This window comes from Protomyctophum parallelum (genome assembly GCF_964188405.1).
Source record: "Protomyctophum parallelum genome assembly, chromosome: 9".
Taxonomy (NCBI): domain Eukaryota; kingdom Metazoa; phylum Chordata; class Actinopteri; order Myctophiformes; family Myctophidae; genus Protomyctophum; species Protomyctophum parallelum.
The window spans coordinates 33,063,785-33,079,567 of NC_139706.1; the positions used below are offsets into that span (position 1 = coordinate 33,063,785).

General features: G+C 42.1%; 2 protein-coding genes across 3 annotated transcripts in view; one reads left to right on the top strand and one right to left on the bottom strand.

Moving 5' to 3' along the window:
* Positions 1-191: 191 nt before the first annotated feature.
* Positions 192-7,739, bottom strand: rhbdd1 (rhomboid domain containing 1). 2 transcript variants are annotated; one of them, XM_083772725.1, is made up of 8 exons: positions 7,509-7,739; positions 5,308-5,475; positions 4,642-4,921; positions 3,343-3,475; positions 2,798-2,886; positions 2,275-2,331; positions 1,711-1,818; positions 192-1,326 (listed from the first exon to the last, which is right to left on the bottom strand). In XM_083772725.1, exons 2-8 carry the CDS (start codon positions 5,461-5,463, stop codon positions 1,217-1,219), a joined length of 933 nt encoding a protein of 310 aa, XP_083628851.1. In that variant the 5' UTR covers positions 5,464-5,475; positions 7,509-7,739; the 3' UTR covers positions 192-1,216. The 2 variants fall into 2 exon arrangements, with proteins under 2 accessions (XP_083628851.1, XP_083628850.1); XM_083772724.1 differs by having other exon boundaries at positions 5,308-5,479.
* A 2,686-nt stretch (positions 7,740-10,425) lies between these two features.
* The window catches only part of foxo1a (forkhead box O1 a), a 45,836-nt gene continuing 40,478 nt past the window's right edge, over positions 10,426-15,783 (top strand). The window contains exon 1 of the mRNA XM_083773712.1: positions 10,426-11,465. Within this exon, the coding sequence (XP_083629838.1) occupies positions 10,776-11,465 (690 nt within the window). The 5' untranslated portion in view covers positions 10,426-10,775. The remainder of the gene's footprint in view (positions 11,466-15,783) is intronic.

Genomic DNA, 15,783 nt, shown 5'->3' on the forward strand with positions numbered 1-15,783 from the left:
CAATTGCGATTGGAAGCAAAGTGAAACCCCCGTTTTTTGGTGAAGTAGAAATAGAATGCGGTAGTTTAATGTGCAGCAGGATTCGAATGAGCCTTCACACCTGCCAAACTAAGCACACTTTCCGACAATACACAGCAGGATTCGTTTTAATCGCAGTAAAGCATCCTGTCTGTATAAAACAATTATGGAAGTAAATATTTATTATTTATATAAAAACAAATGGCAGGAACTGCTGTATTTCACTTCAATCACACCTCAAACCTGTTCAATTCGACATATAAGACATCAGAATGACGATCAGATTTCACTCTACAATCGAGTGCAATATACAGCTACCGACAGATTGTCACATCAAATAGCAGGACATATAAAAAATATAATATATAATGTGAATGCATATGCATTATGCATCACAGTGCCTGCTTGTAATTGCTTGAACAAACTAGATCCAAAACCAAAAAGATGAACATCTGGAATAACCCTCCAGCTCTTCAATGGCAAAGGTGACATGTTCTGTGTTCGTAAACATTGTTAAAGTAAATGTTAAAGGGCAGTCCATACTGTCTCCGACCATCGAACCTTTCGTCGGAAAGCTCCGGTACAACTACAACATGACGTCACTCGCAACTTCTGAAACGCATTCCTCCAAATCTTTGTTCTGAAAGCTGCACTCCCATATTTTAAGACCTTTGGTTGACACCATTACGGCGGAACCGCCGATAACACTGGACGCCATTTTACAGGCAACTGTCCTAAGATAAGGCTGCCTGTATTAACCCGAGCAGCAATTCAGGGTCCACAGAAATTAAGAGCAACAATGTGATATATAAAAGAAAGATAGTAAAATGACGGGTACATGTGTGTTCTTGCTCCATTCAAATAACTGTCGTCTAATTGTCCCAAATGAGGACCTTCTCCTGAAAGTGCAGTTTAATTTGTCTGATTCTTTCGCAAAGTCCCGTCATTGCACCTCACACACTGCATAGTAGCCCTTAGAATGCCTGTAACCTTCACACCAACAAGCGATACGCCTGATTTTTACATAGTCGTACAACGGTGTCCCATGCCGAAAATAACCAATCTAGCTCACAAGTTTGTAGATTGTCTATTTTCGTGGTGGGATAACCTTTTAAGATGGAATAAAAATTATGCGTGAGAAGCTAAGAAGAGTCCAACGTTCAGCTGTGGATGGCGGTTGTGCTTGAAAACAGGAGGTTCAGTGATCAAACCTCCTTAGTCTCCTCCTCCTGATCTCCTCTGCATCCTCCTCTGGCAGGTGGAAACCGTATGAAGGAGGAGGTGCAGCTCCCTGTTGACTGGAACCTCCTGAAAATACACCAGTTTAACGATGATGACAAGGATTATTCATACAGTATATTCTTCTTGTTTTAAATGTTTATTTTTCTTTCTTTCTTTTTTTTTTTTTACTTCAGCTTTAAAGGCATAGTTCACCCAAAAATGAACATTCTGTCACACCACAAAGAGTTTTCCCGCAAAAACAAGACAATAAAATGACTTAATCAAAACAATTACACTGTGAGACGTGTGAGTGCAAATATTCACCATAGCGCTAGGGAGAAAAATAAATACATGAAAGAATACATGAAGAAGTTAAGGGTAAAGAGGTGGATTGGCGGGCATTGCAACCACACTTGCAATTTCCCAGAATTGCACCTTTCTAGTTATTATTATCATGATTATGACCATCACCTGTGTGATTCAGGCTGTTTCTGAGGGCAGCATCATACTGCTCCTCTTCCGTCATTCCTGCTGTGTAACGTGTGTACGTTGGTGTTGAACTCTGGCTCGCACCGTAGCCTGCAGCATGGACACATGCAGAGAAAAGTTAACACACATACGCTGCACAGCAAGTGACCTCAGCAAGGTGAGTGCACTGGGAGCTCTTAGACCCTTAAATATTGCTGACTTATTTTCCATAGATTTGTCAGAAGAAAGGTCAAAGCGTGCAAAAAACACTGCCTGCGAGTATTTAACATCGGATTGGTTTCATACCATTTACATTTACTGCCATTACAGTATACGACAAAACCAGAATCCGAACTAAGGAAAGGAAAACAAATTGAAGAAAAAGAGGAGGAGAAAAAAAGTACCGTATATTGTATGCTCTGGTTACATCTTTGATTCTTCTGAAATCCAAAGATCTTATTGCTAGTCATGATTTGTCTGTCACTTGGTCCAGAATTCCTTTACTGCAATGTCTATGTATTGTAATGGCCGCTTTATTAAAATTACGGATTTATTAAAATGTGTTACCTGAGGAGTAGTGGTGTGCATTTGTTCTGGAATAATATCCATTCGATGTCACAAGTCCTGTTCGGGGAAGAATTGCAGTTAATGCTTTTTGCAACAAAGTTGGCTAAAGAACCACATGTTTTACCCTTTAAATCTGAAGTATTTCGTTGCATAATTAGAATTTGTGTTATGCAACAAAAACGTATTTTTGTAAATAGACAAATATGTTGTTGTAGTTGAATCCATTAACTTGAATCCGCATGAAGTGCAGTAGTGCACAAGTAATTCTGGAGGTGATTTAAAACACCTAAGATTGATTAACATCTGGATTTAATATTACTTTATATTTGGAATTTCGGATGCGCGAACACATGCCTCAGTGTCCTGGACATGGGTTCATACTCCATAATCATTTGTTGTCCCATGATTATTTCACACACACACACACACACACACACACACACACACACACACACACACACACACACACACACACACACACACACACACACACACACACACACACACACACACACACACACACCTGCACATTTCTTCATGATGGTCTGTAGGGGTCCAGTGGTATACAGCAGACCAACCAGGATGCCAGCGAGATGACCAATCAGAGATGTTCTGAAGAAGAAGAAGAAGAAGTACAATGTACTAGCCTGGTTTCCAGCCCATAGACCCCGCCCACTCAACTGAGCGCACTGATTCTGGCTCAGAGAATCAGGCTAACAACAAGCTCTTCCAAACTCTGATCTGCAAGTAATTTCTTGACAGGAAGTACAGTAGTTTTTATTTAACCTTTATTTAACCAGGAAAAACACATTGAGACGGTGTCTCTTTTACAAGTTTCATAACATATCTATGGTGGATGTTTTATGAAACAAACACTAGAAATAGAAATAGAAAGAGGATAATCCACGGTTTTCATACAGCTGCAATGTTGGTGAGTTTGACGTTGTTTAATATAATCAGATTTGGATGAATGGGCTGTCAATGTAAAATTGCACCTAGTTAGCACCTTGCTGGCAAGGGCGTGGTCTGCAATCTGCATTTGGTCATTTGCCATCGGTGGAGACTCACCCAGGCGCTGTCAAGTGAATCAGCACAAGCTCCACCCAGCTAGCGTAGTGATTGGCCACAGGGACACCCATCACATAGGTCACGCTCCCGGGGTGGTAGTGGTTGTTGACGACTTTGAGAGCAAACAGGACACCTGGAAACACAGAAACAGTATTTATTACAAACAAACTGCATTAACAGCGTTACCATTCAACGTCTAGCTGTCACACATCCATCTGTTAACCACTCCAAGTCTCCAACCCTATATAATAATAATAATAAAACTTTATTTGTATAGCACCTTTCATGACATGAAATGCAGCTCAAAGTGCTTTACAGAACAATGGAGAATAAAAGAAAAGCAAGGCAACGACATTAAAAAACAAGCAGTAATGCAGTACAGTGAGGACATGAAAAATAAAAAATAAAAGATAAATTAAAGGCAATGTTGTAGAAGTGGGTCTTGAGCTGAGCTTTAAAAATGTCTACAGAGGCTGCCTGACGAAGGTACAGTGGGAGCTTGTTCCAAGCCGACGGCCCGTAGAAGCAAAAAGCTGCTTCCCCGTATTTTTTAGTTGCCATTTTTTTGGGCAAAGCGAGCAAGCCGGCGGTGGAAGACCTTAGGGGGCGGTTTGGGACATATTTAGGCAGGCAGTCATGTAGGTAGGAAGGTGCGAGACCATTGAGAGCTTTATAGACAAGTAAAATAATTTTTAAATCAATCCTAAAAACAACCGGAAGCCAGTGCAGTGAAGCCAAAACTGGAGTAATATGTTCTCTCATCTTAGTTCTAGTTAAAACTCTGGCTGCTGCATTTTGGACAAGTTGTAATCTGTCAGTTGTTTTCTTAGGCAGTCCTGAAAAATGTGCATTGCAGTAATCAAGCCGAGAAAAAACAAAGGCGTGGATTAGCGTTTTTGCATCGTCCAAGGACAAATAGGCTCTGATTCGTGCAATATTTCTAAGGTGAAAAAAGGCAATCTTGGTGACATGATTAATGTGTGAATTAAAGTTCAATTCAGAATCAATAATAACCCCCAGGTTCTTTACTGTACTGTACTGTATATGGGGTTGAGCAGAGTCCCTCAGGCATCTAACCAAGTACTGTACTGAAGTACAATTGTGTGGTATTTGTACTTTAAATTTCCAATACTTTTACTTCTACTACTACATCTCAGATGCAAATATTGTACTTTTACTCCATTACAATCGTCCGGCGGCGATGAGTCTAGTTTATAACGTTTTTACAACAACAATATAAAAGGTTTTGGAGGACATACGAGGTTTCCACCCAACTGTGCTGTTACGTAGTTTTGCTACCTGAGAAGCCCACGGCACACTGCATGCTAAACGACTGATCCTGGGTGAGCTCCGTCAGGCCCGCCTCCAGCACCAGATAGACCAATCCCGTGAGCAGGGAGAAGACGGACAGCAGGTAGGCGAACCAGGCTCCGCCTAGCCGTTGCTCTAGCTTGGTGCCCTTCCACAGGAAGGACGCCATGTTGAAGTAGAGATGCCAGTCATCTATGTGATGCAGCGGGGAGAGGAGGAGCCTCCGCCAGTCGCCCCTCCAGTATGCCTGGTGGACACTCACACAAGCCTGGGGGGGACAATAGATCTATTGCTGCTATGTTCTGGGAAAATATACCAAAATGTATGAATCAGTGTTGATTTCGACAAGGATAACTATGGCAAAGCATGTTCGTCGACTAGCTATTTTCACAGATGAAAACGAAATGAAAAACAAAACCTAAGCTATGGTGACTAAAACTAGGACTGAAATATATTGACAACTCAAATTGAATTACATTTTATTTAAAGACTAAAACTAAAATCTAAATTTGCTGTCAAAATCAACACTGGCATGAACATCTTTCAATACCGGAGACGATTCTGACGATTATGCAAAAACAATCCTTAAATAAAACTCTAAATAATATTATATTATGTAATAAATGTGACGGGCCAACAACTAATATGCATCACCTGCATCAGCGGAGCGGCGGGGAACAGGAAGAGGTAGACGTTGAGGCCCAGGACGGCCAGCGTTACGGGGGGGATGTTGTCCAAGCCCATCTGGAACACCTGGGATGCCAGGAGCATCAGTCCCATTTGAGATCCCCTCTGTCGGCCCCTCATCATGTTGACGACAACCTGGCTGATTGATTGATTGAAAATGTTATTAACTTCTATGTGGAGTTTGCATGTTCTCCAACTTCTCCCCGTGGTACCCTCACAAAAAACATGGAGTAATCCTAGCCCAAAATTTTAGATTCTCGTAGAGGTTTTTTTCCGATTCTGACAAATCTCTCTACGAGAGTCTAAAAGATAACCAGCGCAACCATATTAAACACCTGCGGGGCTTATTTTTCAATAAAAAAGGTATTTTAATCAACTCAGTTTCTGAATCCTCCATTGTAAATGCGGTAAACGGCGCAACAGAATATTGCCCTCGCCCCTAGCGGCCAGGGTTCTCTTGCGCATTTACAATGGAGCGAGAAAAGCAAGATGGCCACCAGATTCCGAGACAGAGTTGATTAAAATACCTTTTTTATTGAAAAATAAGCCCCGCAGGTGTTTAATATGGTTCCGCAGACGTCACAAACAAGTGGGGCAACATTAAAAGCAGCTTAGATTTTGCATTTGTACAAGGTAAGAGTGATTTAAAGGCATCAAGGTTGCTTCTTCGACGTTAGGGGCGGAGTTATCTTTTAGACTCTCGTAGAGAGATTCGTCAGAATCGAAAAAAACCTCTACGAGAATCAAAATTTTTTGGCTAGAGTAATCCTTGTGTCTAAACTGCCTCCCCCTGGCCACCCCTTCATTGTCAATGAGAATTTAATGTTTGTGTAGGACAAACATTAAATTGAAAATGAATGGAGGCGGGTATGTACATCTTGTCTGCCATAATTAATATTTCTTATCTACTTCCAGAAGCCATTTACATTATTCTTATGCAACTTCCTTGCTAGCCCTATCGCAAAAGACACAAAGCACCTGCCAATTGTGTGACCCAAACTTTTGTGTTTCCCTGGTCAATTGGTGATGACGTCAGAACGTATTTGTAAAATCAGTTAATTGATTATTCCGGCCCCCCTCGCCCAGAGAGAAAGATGTCCCATTCATTTCAAACAGAGGTCCAGGACCTTTGCCTGTCTATCAGTCCATATTTTAAAAGCATTTCTAGCCTCTGCATGGAGCTCTTCAACATGCTCATTCCACCCTGGCCATATTAAACACTTTTGCCCTGTGTTTAAAGAATTACTGAATCATCAGATACATCTCTTATAGTTAGACAATAGACTAGCCCCTCTCGGAACCCTCCATAAAGCTTTTCTGAAATTTTGATGTCACTTTGTGTAGGGTCCCTGTTCATATTTATATTTTCGTATGGGAATTTTGGAACGCGGACATAAATATGCTCACTAACATCGTATCTGCGCCGTTTGACGGCCTGTTTTCCTTTGAGGGCTTCTGAAATCGTGAACTATAGGTACTTATAGTTCACGATTTCAGAAGCCTATATAAGTACCTATACAAACCGCTGCGAATATCTCCTGTGGCACGGAAGCCGTTAAGTATTTTTGTTTTGTTTGACCGATTTGGTCGCTTTATTTCTTCTTGTTTGTTTACCGTTTATTGTACCGCCTCCCGGTGTGTGGTTGGCTTGTGCGGCTACGTCCCTGCCTCTGATCTGCTCTGTCATAGCTATAGCGCCACTAGCTAGCCAGATAGGCGGTACAATGAGGTGTCAATAAACAAGGAAGGAAGAGAAGAATCAAAGCGACCAAATCGGTCAAACAAAGATTAAAAATACTTAACGGCTTCCGCGCCACAGGAGATATTCGCAGCGGCATGTATAGGTACTTATAGTTCACAGATTCAGAAGCCCTCACATGAAAAAAAAGTCGTCAAAGAGCGCAGTCAGGCCGTAAACACGGTGTTTATGTTTTATTATGTCCGCGTACCAGGTGGCAGGATACTGATGCAACAGGACCCCATGGTCTGTGTCGTCAAAAATGTCAGAAACTTCAGTACCATTGGGTTCTGCTTGGAGGGCTAACAATAGACATACATTAGCTCTGATCCATAGCCTTACTGCTCTGTGCTCTTGCTGCCGTTGCATACAACTTACAACAATACGAACCAAAAAACCGTTACAAGCAAATCAACATAATTACACTTACTTTGTCGGGTTAGTTTTCCTCGATGCTTCCCTATGGAGGCTTCACTTTGTGCTGTTAGCTGTAACGTATGCTAAACATTGAGGCATGGATAATGCATTGTGTGAATGGCTCTCTGCGAACGAAACGCTCACAACAGTTCTCAGTTCCACCACGTACGTCGTCAGAAAAGACGAGTTTGAGCTTTTACTATTTCTGGACATTTCATCATGAAGTGAACAAAGTTGTTGTGATGGTGTGTGTGTACCAGAGTGGAGGGAACAAGTCACGTGGAAAGCCTGGTGGGCGAGGTTAGTCACGTGGTAATAACAAAGTGACGTTTGCGCATGCGCAATATGATCCGATCATCAAATCATAATATTATTGTAACGAACTCATGAACTGAATATAATATGATACACATATCATGTCACGTCATTGCATTTTACCTTATATAGTAACGTTTTAACAGCAAAACATACAACTTACAACAATACAAACCAACAACCGTTATATTTTATTTTAATTATGTTTTATTTTGAGTTAGTGTTTGTAAACAATTGTAAGTATTGCCTTTGTTTGTGTTCAAGGCAAAAGCTAATGGGGATACTAATAAACAATAAACAAGTGGATAAGTAAGTCCCAGCATGGACATTCATCACACAGACATTCAGACGTGACATAATTATGTACAAGCAGCCCTCCTTTCAGTGGCATCACGCCATCTGCTGGGCCATTTGTGCCATATCTATGATTTGTCATGTACAACTTCCTGGTCTCAACACTGCGCATGTTTCTTTCCTTCCAGGGAGCAACATGGAGTTCCTTCCCGTCCTCTTTAAATAGTCCTTGTTCATACCTAAGGTTCATACCTACAGTCTATGGTTCATAGCTCTGATCCATAGCTCTAAATAATGCAGGGGTCACGGGTGCCCACACTTTTTGACTTGAGAGCTACTATCAAAATGACCAGCTCAACAAGATCTACCCAATGAAAACATTATAATACCATTGCTGAAAATGGCTTTGGAATAGCGGCGCTGGCATTACATTTAATTAAGACAAATGCACTTGGAAGGGAAGACGCTTTAGAGTAAATGCGGTATATGATTCTGCATAGAAGCATTAGAGCGGTACAGAGCTAATTCATATCCCCTATACTTGCTTAGGGTGGCTACCTACGTATAAGTACAATTTTGAGGTACTTTATTGGAGTTTTCTTTTGTATTAATTAGTTTTAACATTTTTAGACAAATTTGCAGAGATACGAAAGTAAAAGTCAGACTCGATAAAAATAGCCTACATCTATGATAGTCTTTCTTGACCCAATAACCTTAGGCTACCACAAAGGCCACTGCTATTATTTATCATATCATTAATGTTTGGTCTCAGCGAAGGTTTCATGATTCATTCATCATGATGATCATGAAACCTTCGCTGAGACCAAAAACAGTTATAGTAGGCTATGTTAAAATGACCAGAAGGTGTCGCCACACACCACCCTTCACACGGACTCCCTCAGTGAGGCGCTGTCATTGAGTTGTAGCTGTGAATGAGTTTATGGTTCCACTCACAATGCAACACTGTTATTATATATACTCACACAATAGACAGACTGAACTGTTATTGAGCTCCACATTTTACTGTTGAGTAAATCACTTTATTTCAAAGTGAAGTGATACTTTAACTGAGTTATGTTTAACATCATGATCTGATGAATTGAAAATGGAGGACCCTGATGTAAACATGTCTAGTGCTTTTCGGTCTCGACTTCTGAACTTTTTAAAGTTACACAACACCTCTGTATTTCATTCAAAAATAGACTACACGTGAGCTCGGTGTGCCATTTTCCCATTTACAAACGTGGTTGTGTGATTGCTCAATACGATGTTTACAAGGTGAAAGAATGAAAACATGGACCCCCACCGTCACACACCACCGCCCCCTACTACTACACAAGTAAAATACTGGGTGTTAAAGCTGCACTCCGTAGGTTTCATGCCCTGGATTTGAAACCAATTAAACCAAACGAACCCTTATGGGTCTGTAAACTCTCTGGAGATCCGTGAAATTAGAATGATTATAAAACACAACTTTTTTATTTACTTATTTATTGTAAATGATAATAATAATAAAAGGGTAATAATAATAATAATGGCAGACAGACCGCTGGCGCTTTGGCATGGGGGGTCAGATCAACATAATGGAATGAATGCTGTAGTCCTATATGGAGCGTGTCTTGAGTGTACAGGGTTTGATGAGGTCAGCTCAACATATGGAATGTCAGAACAGATCTGTACTTTCATTGATCTGTCCCCATTCTACAAACTGTTAATAACATTTTCAATCAATCAATCAATCAATCAATCAATCAATCAATCAATCAATCAATCAATCAATCAATCAATCAATCAATCAATCAATCAAACGCTTAAATGGGAATCCTAGAGTAGTGTCGAATAGTGTTCTTGAGCAAGACGCCCCCGGCCCCCTAATTTATTAGCCTGGCGGGGCCAGACTCATCATTGACGCGCGTCAGTGAATCCTATACGAGTCTGGCCACGCCAGGCTACCAATTTCTCCTCCCGATGTGCACTGTGCAGATTGGTGCCTTAATGCTTTCCTCCGCTATCGGCGTGTGTGAATTGTGTATGGGTCAAGGAAATGCAAATGCGATGTAAATGTCCACGTATCATAAAAAGGCATATATAACCACTGCTAGTGCTACATACAAATTGGATCATAAAATAACGTTTTAATTATTTTAAAATAAAAGTTACGGATTGCAGTTTTATCAGTGACAGTGACAGCGTGCTGACTGAGTGTAGATGGGTTGTCATTGGAGGTTGTGAGGCGCCAGTCAAACGTGTGGGTGGTAGCCTATCAGCTGACAGTGATAGTTCCAGTAAAACTCTCCAACACGCCAGAGGATAATAGTCAACAGGCAGCAGCACAGTGGAGAGAGCGGACGGAATGTTACTACGATCAGCGAAAAACAAAGTGGATCAACTTAACTAGTCAACTTTTTTATTGTTATTTTTATAATCGAAGTGCCATTTTTAACAAAAAACACAATATTTAAGATTTATTTGGACTAAGGTTATTACTAAAGACAGCTAAAGCGCCTTGGAATGTGACTTTCAATGTAGCCCTCGAGGGAGTTTTTCTTTTTATTGAGAGATTATAATTTTTTTGTTCATAAATATTCATCGGGGCGTTTATTATTCTTCATAACTATTTTTGTATATGAAAGTTTAACGCTCAACTCAAAGCTCCGCTATTCCCTCAGCCATGGCGGAAGGGGCAGGCCACCAACACCAACAACCGCACAATTTAGTGGAGTTCGACCCGGATTTCGAGCCCCTGTCGCGGCCCCGGTCGTGCACTTGGCCTCTGCCGCGGCCGGAGTTCATCAACCCGGCAGGAGGACCGGGAGCCGCGGGCGACTCCAACACGTCGTCGCCGGTGCCCTCCGTCAAACAAGAGCCCGGCGTCAGCGACAACAACTTCATCAGCAACCTCAGCCTGCTGGAGGAGACGGAGGACTTCTCCTCCGATCACAAACCGGTCATCCTACATCAGTGCAATGACTTCCAGTGTCAGGAGAACTGCGTTCATCAACAACAACAGCAGCAGCAGCAGCACCAGGGCGGCCCACCTCAACAACTCCCACATCAGCAGCAGCAACAACAGGTGTCTCTCCTGTCGTCCTCCGTAGGACCGTCAGCATCATCATCAGCAGCAGCATCATCATCGTCGTCAGCCGCCGCCGCCGCGGCCGCGGCTGCTGCCGCGCAGAGGAAGAGCAGCTCCAGTCGCCGCAACGCGTGGGGGAATATGTCGTACGCCGACCTCATCACCAAAGCCATCGAAAGTTCCCCGGAGAACCGGCTCACCTTGTCGCAGATCTACGACTGGATGGTGAAGAGTGTGCCTTATTTCAAAGACAAAGGGGACAGCAACAGCTCTGCGGGATGGAAGGTAAGGCACTGCATGGCGCTCTCTCCAGCTCAAAATGCAACTATTACCTGAGATGCACTGTGTGTGTGTGTCTGTGTGATGCTGATGCATATATACACTGTTATGTGTATTAGGCTCATATATGTATCATAATATTCCTGACAAATATTGACACGACAGTGATCCATTAATTTTAACTAATAACTTTCCATAACTCTGAGAGTGTACAAATGGACCTAATAAGGGTCCATTTAGTTCCATTTGTAGGTAGTAGGTTACTCTTAGTTACAGACCCATAATTAAGGGTCCCTTTAGAACCGGCGGTCCAGTTGGTTTGTATTTGTACACTCTCAGAGTTACAGACCTGTAAGGGTCCTTTTAATACCCCAATGAACCCTGAGAGGTCTGGAGTCTGGACCCCACTTTGAGAACCACTGAGAGTCGTTTAATAGGCCTACTAAATAAAAAACTAAATAAAAAGGAGAACACTTCACTCCATTTTGACCAGTGGTTGTCATGAGGGGTGGACGCAGGAGGATCGAGAACTAATAAGTGACTGGTTGCACTGGTTGCTTGGTTGTATGGGAGAGCTGCATTCGAGGTCATGTGAAACAGCCTCTCTCTCTCTCTCTCTCTCTCTCTCTCTCTCTCTCTCTCTCTCTCTCTCTCTCTCTCTCTCTCTCTCCCTCTCCCTCTCCTCATTGTCATCATCCCTCCAGTTTATGGTAATTCAGTAAACCGGGCAATTGCTACCATGACCTTAGACAGTCATCTGACTCTTCCCGAGTTATGTGTTTGATATGTAAGTCTGCTGACTCAACAGAGATTCTTTTCTCTCTCTCTCTCTCTCTCTCTCTCTCTCTCTCTCTCTCTCTCTCTCTCTCTCTCGCTGCATTCTTCTCCCCAAAGTGTCGTTCTGCAGAGCTGTGATTTTGGACTGGTAGGGTAATAATAATAATAATCCCCACCTCTAAAATATTTCCCAATGATATACCAACCCCGACTGTTTTTCCACAGCAAATTGTAGTTGCGTGCATTACCAGAGAGGTTCTTATGTCACGGATAGAGACATTACACAAGACTCAAGAGTCTGGGCTTAAAATAACTGACGTTGTGTGGTATTGGTGTGCGGTGTTGGGGTGTGAACCCTTGGAGAAAGACTTGAACCTCACTGTGTTTAAACATGATGCTTCACTTATGCCTGGCTGACTAAAAAGACAAAAATGCCAGCCCTCTTGCCATGGCAAACCCTTTTTGAGAGTTTTGTCTCTTAGGAAGGGCTCCTCTCCCCTGTCTTTCTTAAAAGCGTGGTTCTCAAAGTGGGGTCTGGTGACCCCCAGGGGTCATTGGGGGGATCCCCTGCAAAATGTGTGAATATGGCATAATAATCAATTTAATATATACACCACATTGGATGTTTGAATCACACGCATCAATCACATGATAAGGGTAGGCATAATAAGCTAATTAGCTCCAGCCTACACCTTTTTTGGTCTTAACAATGTATTATTTATAACAAATTATATTTTTTTGTTATACACTTGGAGTGTACTTTCACATGAACTGATGACCAAAATAAAAGTGAATGAAAGTGAACAACACAAATGTTGTAGGTGGTCCCTGCCTGGCACAAAATATTTCCAGATGGATGTCTGCGGCCAAATACAAAATGACATTCGGCAGTCCTTGCCATGAACACGTTTGAGGAACACTGCTTGAAAGGAGACAGCCTGGGAACTTGGAAGTCCGCGCCGCCATTGTATTTATCGTGTATTGCCGTGACAGTGGGAACGCTCAGACGGTGTTGACAAGGGACAATTCTTGGTGGGAGGCCAGCAGCAGGGTGACAACCTTTACCGCGGCATTCCCTCTGAGCATCTTAGTTTTAGAGGTTGTCTGAGTTGCCTTTCGAAGAAAATGCCAACGTTTTTGTTTTTGAAGGTGCTTCGTGAAGAAGAGGCAGACGAGACTAGATCAATGCTCTGAGTCATCTGCTATAACAATGCACTGACTTGCGACTGTGTGTGTGTGTGTGTGTGTGTGTGTGTGTGTGTGTGTGTGTGTGTGTGTGTGTGTAATATTATGAGTTTACAATTCTAGTGTAACTGATACAGGGTAATTGGCTGAAACGGAGAAGGATGTTGCTTGACAGTGTGATGTGAATAATGTAGCGGCAACCACATAGATTTCTAGTGATTCTGTCTTTAGATCTTGTGACTTACTAGCAGTGTGTGTGTGTGTGTGTGTGTGTGTGTGTGTGTGTGTGTGTGTGTGTGTGTGTGTGTGTGTGTGTGTGTGCGTGCGTGCGTGCATGCGTTTGTTACATCTAATTCTGAACTAAAACACTCATCTGAGTTAGTGAAGGACTTGTCAACAACATCATCATAATCATAATAAACATTTTGGTATCGCTTTTCGTGAAAGGCAGTCTTTACATCAAGGTCAAAAATGGAGGTAAAGTGAAAAACAAAACACAACAAAACAAGAGGCAGGCAGTGCAATATTTGAATCGAACAGCCCCACAACCCGTCTGATCTGCATAGCTGTCTCACTGAATTCTTCAGAACGTCAATTCAAGTCCTTTGAAAATGAAAGACCTTTTGTTCAAAAGGTATGGTAACCAAACAGACAGTACCTACCAACCTCTTTGATGATCGTGGGAGTAAAAATGTTTTTTACAGGGCAACTTTGGTTGCAGTGTAAAGTGATGTGATGGTTAATAAACGTAGTTAATGGTATCCTCTCACAGAAATTTAACAGTGAACTTAACTAGCAACGCCTCCTTTGGTAGATGATTTATTTTCTAACACGCAAAAACAATATTTCAGGTCAGGTCAAGTGGAAATGCATTTGTGCAGCACATTTTGCTCTCAGGGAAAGTCAATGTCCTTGACAGGAAATAATTTGTTACACAAAGGAATAAATGGAGCAAAGCATATTGAAACGGTGCTGAGCGGCAAAGGGGTGAGGGTGATACAGAACTGGATAAGATTTGGTTAACCCCGGTTGAATAGAAACCCTGGTGCAGGTTAGATCAGTGTTTTTCATGTCAAAGGCCTTGTGCCAGAGGACCCCCCCCCCCCCATACAATATTTGCGTTGTTAGAATGTTTCAATTAAATTGATTAGTTGTTATAGTTTGATTTACTATTGTACCCTTAGAGCTCAGCTGGAGGTGATCAGTGGTGACTGTGTCTTCCTTATCTTCTCCTTGGAGGCGTGTCAAGCAGTCAATATAAGGCCATTTGCCATTGAATGAGTTATGATGTAATGCTCTACACCTGTGGTTCTCAAAGTGTGGTCTGGGGACCCGTAGGGTCCTTGAGGGGGCTCCAGGGGGTCCCCAGAAAGTTTTCTAAAGTTTTAAAACATTTACATTAATTAAACGTTTTGGCTTTTTTGAAAAATAAAAATAATCTTCTTGTATGGGGGCCTCTCATCTCTGACACAAGATCTTTTCAAATGAGGTTCTGCGGCCAAATTAATCAAATCAATTTGACACGAGACTTGTTAGAGAGCCGTTGTGATAGTACAGTGTAGAAAAATTGCATTGCAGAGAATAAGGCACTGCATCATGGGGGTCTAGGTTGATGGACCAGAGTCTACATCATTTCATGGGTCGTGAGTAATATTGCCCATGTTGTGACTTCCATTAAAAACAAATAAATACATAAAAATATTTAAAAGAAAAGTGCTTTATGAATAAATGTATTACTATTATTCCAGGGAATGTCCTGGATGCATATCCCACCCACCAAAGGCACAGATAACCCAGTGCATGTTCTTATGTTGCATGTCATTCCCCTTACTCCCTACATTGTCATTCTTCACTAACCTTGACAGTAAAGCTTAAAGGGATACTTTGAACCTAATTCCCATTGTTCTGATGTAAGGAGATAATATACATACAGTATAGTGTGGGGGAAATTAGCCCATGTTTTCAGCATGTGTATTTCTCTAGGAAATGTTGACGTGAAACATGTCAATTTGCATGCGGCGTCACAGTTGAACTCTGCTTACCGGTGTGATTGTTCCTTATTTTTCTGTTATTTTGTGTGTGGGTGCATGTGTGTGTGCGTGCGTGCATGCATGCATTGGGTGGTGGGGTGCGGCTCAAAACAGTTCCACAGAGCACTAACACATTTTCCTGTACTACTCCAGTACGTCACCTTGGAGTAAATATTTGCTTCAAGCTCGTGGAGTTCTTGGGGTGTGCTTTGATGTTCAGCGATCAATTCTCTCTCTCTCTCTCTCTCTCTCTCTCTCTCTCTCTCTCTCTCTAGCTCTCTGTGTCTCTCTCTCTCTGTGGTGTTCCCTCTTCTGTGTTTCCCTGGCCTCAC

Bases quoted from the DNA above. Each gene is read 5' to 3' on its own strand.
- rhbdd1 (XM_083772725.1), bottom strand. From the start codon at position 5,463: ATGATGAGGGGCCGACAGAGGGGATCTCAAATGGGACTGATGCTCCTG. The intron at 4,922-5,307 runs GTGATGCATATT...TGTCCCCCCCAG, and splicing joins CCGCCGCTCCGCTGATGCAG to GCTTGTGTGAGTGTCCACCA. The intron at 3,476-4,641 runs GTAGCAAAACTA...CTGTGTTTCCAG, and splicing joins GTGTGCCGTGGGCTTCTCAG to GTGTCCTGTTTGCTCTCAAA.